Here is a 7,869-nt window from a genome sequence, read left to right as displayed (position 1 = left end):
ATACTCATATTTTGGCAATGGACTAAAAAAAACCCCAAAACTGGTGTCCCTATCCATATTATGGATAGAAAAGATTTTATCCTAAGGTCTTATCCTAAATTCTTGGAAAAATCTCAGCTGCTCTGTCTGCAGAATTCAGAGCCCCTCTTTCCAGCAGGTGGTCTTGGTTGGATTAGGATGCAATAACTATTAACATGTTCTTAGGAGGATTTCTCTTCACTGCACTCTCTACAACTACAAAAAATAAGGAGGATACTTTGATTTGCATTTCATAAACCCTTTACTGAGTTTTTGTGGCTTACACTTGCAGTCCTAACGCTTCAGTTGTTAATAAGAGAAGTCCTTCTTGAAGCAGGGATGATAGAATTTATCCTGTCACAAATGTGTTAGGGTCAAAGTGAGGGACTATTGAAAAGAGTGACACACCTGGGAAACACCAACTCAGATTATGCATCATCTAGGTAAGTGAGCCCATCCAATAATTCTTTACATTCTGAAGAGTAAACTATAATTAAATACTAAAGAAAGGCAATTCTTGGTGCAGCAATTCAGTAAAACCTTAGACTTCAATTAGCAAGATGGATGTTGGAAGCACACAGCAAAAATAATGACATTTGCAATGCTATCTGGAAGCAGCAAGCAAATTGAAAAGAAATTCTAGACTCTCCAAAGGAGGTGTGGAGTAGGAGTGGTACAACAGGGCTCTGCACAGCTTGCTTGTTGTGAGTGCAATTTATAGATCATGAGGGCACCTGTTTTACTGGAATAATACAGAGGTCAGGGAAATGCAGCTGCCTGAACAAAGCAGCCATAGCTGACAGTTTGCTTTTAAGCAAAATCAATTTCAGGCCGTTGGCAAGTAAAACAACCTTAGACATAAAATTGTGTTGTTGAATTAACACTAAAAGAAATGCTGTGGTGTTCTGAATGCATTTTTTAAAAGCAGTCAGTGAAAACGTGTTAAGGATGTGTCCACTTAAAGCCTATTGTTGTAACACTTCTATTGAGTGGAAACCCCAAGTGAAATAGCCTAAGAAGTGACTAAATGTGAAACCTTCCGTTTCCAAGTGGAAATAAAACCAAAAAGTTCTAATAAATAAATAAATAAGTTTTAATAATAAGTAACTAAAACCAATAAAACCTAAAATGCACTCAGCTGTGATAACCTTGTCTTTAATAACAGAAAGGAAGGACTAAAGCATCTCCCTCACAGACAAGGGTGAGAGCAGGTTGAATTTGTGAGGATCTTACAATACAAGAGGGGGTTTTATATCACCATTTCCTGTTGCAACAGGAGCACTTCCTCATTGAAAAGAACCTGAAATTTAGTACCAGCAGAACCTGAGTTACCTGCTTTGACAGCAGCAAAGGTGATTTCATAGAGAGAACAGGAAAAGTAGGGAGAGAACAGGAACACTGAGCCACTCGGTGGTGATGAGTGAAATTGAGCTACAAGAGTTTTTTTTGAAATGCAGCTGGATATCATGATGCCAGATGAAGCAAGGACTTCCACAGTAATCACAGCAGCACAACTACTGAAGCTGCCCCATCAGGAAGCATGCAAGGTAAGGAGGAGAAGTGCAAAAAATCTAGTAGGCACTGAAAAATTATTTGTGAAATGTTGGCAAACAACCAGCCACCATAACCACCAACCCACGTGCATTCCCACAAAGGCAACAGGTATCATCAAGGAGCAAATTCCCAGCTGCTGTTGGTCTCTAATCAAAAGGGCAGCAGTAATAATAATAATAATAAATAGTGACACAAAATAATTATTAATAATCTGAAGCAATAGTAATTTCTTAGATGCTGATTTATTTTTTTCTACTCAGAGCACCATCCAAGAGTGGGAGGGCCCATGGAGACCCTCCTGCAAATGAAGTGGTCTAATGGTGAGAAACAAAACAAAACAAATCTACAAATAAAATCTGTACCATTGTGAAAGAATGGGCAAATACATAGAAACAGCTTTTCTAGTTATTCAACTGACAGGCAGCTGTCCCTTGCAAACTAGAAGATGGAGAATCATCTAATAAAAACTTCCCTTCATAGAAAGTTACCAAAATGCTTAAGAAATAGAAGAACAATACAGAATCATATTTTTATTATATCTGTATTATTAATACAGATTTGGGAGCAGCTGTTTAGTTTTCCCCATATCAATCAAAATGGTGACAGTGACAGATAAATCCACATATGGGACAATTCACATTCTACTTAAGTGAGTGAAAGTCAGGGGTTAGCAGCAATTTATACAGCTCAGGCTTTTACAGTCCTCTGTGGTTGCTGGAAGGCTGCCAGGGAAATGCCATCAAGGCAGTTTGCTTTCACACTGCAGGATCTGCAGTTTTGTATCAGGTTAAGAGGAAGAGGAACATGGCACTGCACACTTCATTAGAACAGCAGTGATGAAGCCAGGATAAGAACAAAGGAAAACTAACAGACATAAAAAATGCGAGCTGAAATTGTTAATATAAAAAATACTAACAACGTTCACAGGACACTAAGCTGCTATAATAAACCTGTGCTGTAAGAGTAAGTGGCAAACAGTGGGCTATAATTTCCTCTTTTTGTCAGAGAAAGATAGAAGGAAACCATCATAATCTAATATAGATGACATCTTTGATAATTATTTTTAAAAAGTAAAATGTCATTTATCCCACATAACAGTCTTATTTAACATGTCACAGTAGTCCTCATGGGGGAAAAAGATTTATTTTTCTCGGTTTACAGCTGTAGGCTTTGCAGAAATACTCCACATAAACTGCATTTGAGGGGACTGAGTGGCTTTATATCCAGTATTCTCAAACCCATCAAATACTAAATTCCATAATGCTTTTGAAAATGTAAGCCTGTATATAATGCATTGCACCTGTCTGTACTTGTGATACCTACATTCAGATGAAGCACAGAGAATTGATGTTAGTTTGTCCAAATAATTCTTTTACACTTCTCCAAGGAGTGGGAAACAACTTGGGATTTACAAAAAGACCAGTCATTATTTCAATTATTAAAAACTTTCTTCTAAGGAATGTAATTTTACATTATACACTTCTTAACAAAAAAATCCTGGCAGAAAGAACTTGCAGGTTAAATACTTCCTGTAATTCTCAGCAAACAGCCCAGGTGTATGAAACAAACAGATCTGTTTGTTTCCTCTGTGCTATGTGTATACACACACACACTTTTTCTGAGCAGAGAACTGACTCATGGTAGCTAATTGTAGTAATGAAATCCACAAAACAGGGAATTAATTTAATATTCTGCTGTGCCTCTGCCCAGCCATTCTCTAGGTACAAAAATGTTCCTCAAAACTCATCTTTAATGCTGAAATGTGGCTGATCTTCAGGTTTAAAGTCCAGATTGGGGCTGCCATCCTCATTCAGAATTCGGCGAGAAGTATAGCCAACAATTGGATATTTGGCTTTATAAACATTATTGAAGATGTCATCCAGGGACTTCAGTTCCTCCTCTGTGAGTCCTGTCTAAAGGAAACATGGAAATGAAAGTCCCGTCTCAAAGAAATAAAAATAGAGATACTTACATGAGGTTTTTTTAATGATTACTGTAAACCTTAGGGTCAGCTTTTGGGCTTACACTGCAGAGCATGATGAACAAAATTGATAGTACAGCTTGTAATTGTATCCTTTCCATTCAAATTCAGCCTTGACAAAACTTTAAGATATTCAGGTCAAACAAGTAACAACCTACCACCAGAGCTAGCATTCACTGCCACATCAGGATACACCAAACCAAAAGAAAGGGATTTACTGTCTTTGTGAGCATCTTTTTAAACAGCAGGCAATTTCCCTTTCACATGTTTACAGAAGTTGTATTGATTCCACAAATGAAAATCTTTCCTCTTGAAGGTTGTTAGCACCTTTCATGACCAGTAAATATATTTTATGTATCTAAAGAGAACTAATGCATTTTGATTTTAAATATGTGAGTCAACTTATATAAATACAAACAATTTAAAATAATAATTTATCATCTTGCATAATAATAAAAATTTACAAAGTGCAATTAAACTGACAGCCCATTTTCTTACTGTGTCATGTGTAAGATCTGCTGGATCTAGAGACATCTTTGCAACTCCTCTTGTTGAGTCTTTTCCAACCAAAGCATTGTATGGGGCTCCTTTTCCATAAAATTCTGTCAGATTTAAGAAAAAAAAAATCCAGTGATGATCTGACAATGTACAGGGTATGTTCAGCCTCTGCCCTTCACCAGACTGTGAACTGAATGTCAGTGAACTGAAAGCAACAACTCAAGCCTAAGATTCTTCTTTCCAGAACTGACTTTGGATTTCCTACTTTTTGGGGTTATACAGCTGCTGACCTTCCTATACTGCATTCTTAAAATTTACCTATTATTTCAGGAGTTGTGCTTTACATTCTCATGAGATGTTTGTAGACCCCAGAATTTGCAAGCTTTGTGTAATTTAGGATTTGAAGATCGGCCAACCCGATGTGTATGCCCAGACAGGTTAGTACAGACACAGTAAAACAAGCCATTCATTTACTTATGATGACATCAAGGCAAGTGTCTAAAAACCTCATGGTCCCTTCAAACTTTTTACAGCAAATCTGGATTAAGCAGCAGGAGCTCCAATTAAAACACTTGTAGTTCTCAGGGAAGGCAAAGCCAGCACGGGGTGTGAACAGCAGCACAGAAGGAAAAGATGCAGCTGCAGCAGCGCTGATACAGTGGGTATGTCCACATCAGGTTTGATCTGCTCAGCTCATATACCCAGGGCAGTAAAATGCTGTAGCTGCCATGTGGCTTGACCCCACATCTGGCACGGACTCAGGGATCTGGGAAGTTCTTCCAGTTTTCATTAGCAGTGCCCAAGCTAGCTGGACAGTGCTGGCTTGTCTGTCTACATGTTGTGATCTCAGACCAGTCTAAGTTCTAGACAAAACCTTAGTAGGGGGAGCTGTCACAGGAGGAAAATCAAGATTTTTAGAAGAGGAAAAAGTGTATCTTTATGTTGCAATTGAACTGCAAGCTTCCAATACACTGGGAATATTTAAAACCAATGTCTGAATAATATCATGAAAGCAAAGTAGACGGCAGAGGAGAAGCACACTAACCTTTTCCAGAGGTGACATCAAACACTACTCCCTTCACCGCCAAGTAGATGGGCTGTCCTTCCTGGAGGGAAAGCCATCAATACATCTTCAGCACTTAAGCACAGGCAAAAAGCAGTTCGTTTTACTGTGAAATCCACAAGCTCTTAGGACACAAATTCTTTGTTGCATGTTTACCTTGTTATACCACCATACACTTTCCTTCTCTTGACATTTCTTGCTTGTGCTTTAAATTGCCCCTAATATTCTTTGAGGGTTCAGCCATAAGCAATGAGAATCTTTTTAATCTAAACAGCACAACCACAGAAGACATGTCCCTTTTGCAAGTCACCTCTTGTCTGCACACTAGTCTGCTTGAAGATTATCAACTGCATCTTTCTATTCCTAATGCAGATGGATATTGCCCAAAATAAAAGGGTGTGTGGCAAACAGCATTATTTGATTAAGAAACAAAGATAAATACATAAACACACGTAAATCTGATCTGCTGACATCTGTTTTACTTAATAAGCCAGTGCTTCTGCTTTGTGTTTTATACCTAAGATGTGATTTTAGTCAGACATTGGTTAGTCTCTTCAAAGTATTTGGAGAAGACCCTGAGAAGGTCAGACAGCAAGTGTTTCCAAAGAGAAGCAGATGTGTATCAACACAGGACCATATCATTTTGAGTCTGGCGTTCTGCTGAGGCTTCTGAATCACAGCAAGCTAAACACTCCTAAGTTAAAACTGTCTTGTTATTTTGATAATCTTGGTGGGATTTTGTGGTTGTTGTTGGGTTTTTTTGTTTTGTTTTTTTTGTTGTTGTTGTTTGGTTGGTTGGTTGGTTGGTTGGTTGTTTTGTTGGTGTTTTTTTTAATTTTTTTTAAAGTCTAAGTACGTGGTTTAATGAATTACCGGGAGAAAATTAACTTTGGCTCCATCTCGGGGTAATCTGAAATTCTCTGCAGGAGCACCTTGCCGAGCAGGGAGAGTAAAACGGGCACACAGCACCCACTTATCTAACGGTGTGTGCGGCATGGGCCCGGCAGCCGCCAGCCGGACCGCGGCAGAGCCTGCAGCACACGGCTGCCCGCAAACCCCTCGCGAACTGCTGCCCGAGAAGCACGAGATGCCCAGAGCCAGGGCGGGGGGATGGCGGGGCGGCACAGCAGCAGAGCACGAGAAACCCGAGCTTGGCTCGGGGCTCGGAGCGCCAGGGAAGGCGGCAGCGCCGGGGCTGTGCGGGCCCGGCCCAGCCTCGGCGCAGAGCGGCGGCCCGGCCCTACCTGGCGCCCGTCGTATCTGGCCAGCTCGGGCTCGGTGAAGAGCCGCACGGGGGCCTCGGCCGGCGGCCTGAAGCGCAGCTCGGGCTCGGCGCCGGCGGCCGGCAGCAGCAGGAGCAGCAGGCAGGGCAGGAACAGGCAGGGCAGCGGCAGCGGGCCGCGGGCCGCAGCGCCCGCCATGCCGCGCAGCGCGCACCGCCCCCGGCCTGCGGCCCGGGCAGCGAGCGGGGTGGGACCGAGTTACAGGAGCGCCGTGGGGAGAGCCGCACAACAGCCCTGCCCTGAGGGGCACGGGAGGGCTTCGGCTGGGGAAAAGGAAGCTTGGGGGGAGCTTGTGGCGCTGCACGACCGCCTGAAGGGAGGCTGCAGCCGAGTGCGGATCTGCCGCTGCTCGGGGGTAACAGTCGGTAGGACAAAGGGAAACAGCCTCAGGTTTAGATTGGATGTTAGGGAAAACTTCTCCACAGAAAGGGTTGTCAGGCACTGCAACAGGCTGCCCCGGGCAGCTATGGCTGGAGGTATTTAAAAGAAACATGGATGTGGCATCTAAGGACGTGGTTTACAGATGGACTTGGCAGCACTAGAACAGACACCTAATAAAAAAAGATTTCTGAGTTTTCCTCCTTCTTCCCCTCTTGAAGTTTCTCTGCTAGCTGCTTTCAATGTTTGTTCACAAAACCAGTGCACACAGTGCAGGCTTCATCTTTGTGACTTAAAAACCCAGACATTTTTAGACTAGGAGCAGACTGAGTAAATAGGAAATTTTCAGATTGCTTTTCCCTATGCTATAAATACTGCACGGAGGAACATTCAGGACTGGCAGAAGAATAAGCTTGGTGTTTACAATTCTATGTAGAATTAAGAAAATTAGAAATTTTTTGCAGTTCAGATACATATATCACATCCATCGCTGCAGCGCTGACAGGTGAGGATCTGAAGGATTTAAAGCCTGAATGTTTGATCCTGCAGCATCCACTCTTCCTGAATACAGTGCTGTAGTTCAAATGTATAATAGGATTGTTATTGTCAAAGGACTTCAGATCTTGGTTGTTAACTTACTAGGCATGGGCCTTAGGCAGAGAGAAATGATCGATCATCTCAGCAGGGACTCCCTAACAGTGTTGCATCTTGTGAAAAATGCCAATCACTTATTTTAAAATGTTAAAAGTTTAATAGTAACAAAATAGTTATAAAATTAGTAATAAAAGTTAGAGCAATAAGAATTTGGACAATCAGAGTTAGGACAATAAAGGACAGTAAAAAACAAAGAATTACGGACCTTGGGCACTAAGCCCCAAAAAGCATGGCTCACTAACAAAGCATTAACCCTTAAAAGCAATAGCCTGTTGCATATTCACATATCTCATACATGATTCAAACATTCTTTTCAAACAAAGGGTGTCTTCTGCTTAACTTGTGCTTCCCCCCCTCATTTTATAAATCAATTCCTTTGGCTCCCAGGAGTCTGGAAGAAGTCTGGTTCTTCCCGATAAGGAGGCAATAATTCTCTTGGG

The 7,869-nt window shown here is 41.5% G+C and overlaps 1 protein-coding gene across 1 annotated transcript; it reads right to left on the bottom strand.

The window, feature by feature from the left end:
* Positions 1-1,795: 1,795 nt before the first annotated feature.
* On the bottom strand, positions 1,796-6,641 carry NENF (neudesin neurotrophic factor). Its single transcript, XM_039698000.1, has 4 exons — positions 6,359-6,641; positions 5,097-5,157; positions 4,052-4,155; positions 1,796-3,485 (listed from the first exon to the last, which is right to left on the bottom strand). The coding sequence occupies exons 1-4, from the start codon at positions 6,533-6,535 to the stop codon at positions 3,309-3,311; spliced, it is 519 nt and encodes a 172-aa protein (XP_039553934.1). The 5' UTR covers positions 6,536-6,641; the 3' UTR covers positions 1,796-3,308.
* Between the last annotated feature and the right edge of the window lie 1,228 nt (positions 6,642-7,869).

The sequence above is a fragment of the Passer montanus genome, unplaced genomic scaffold (assembly GCF_014805655.1).
Source record: "Passer montanus isolate IOZ18808 unplaced genomic scaffold, ASM1480565v1 scaffold12, whole genome shotgun sequence".
NCBI classification, from domain to species: Eukaryota; Metazoa; Chordata; class Aves; order Passeriformes; family Passeridae; genus Passer; species Passer montanus.
This window is presented reverse-complemented; position numbering and strand designations above follow the sequence as displayed.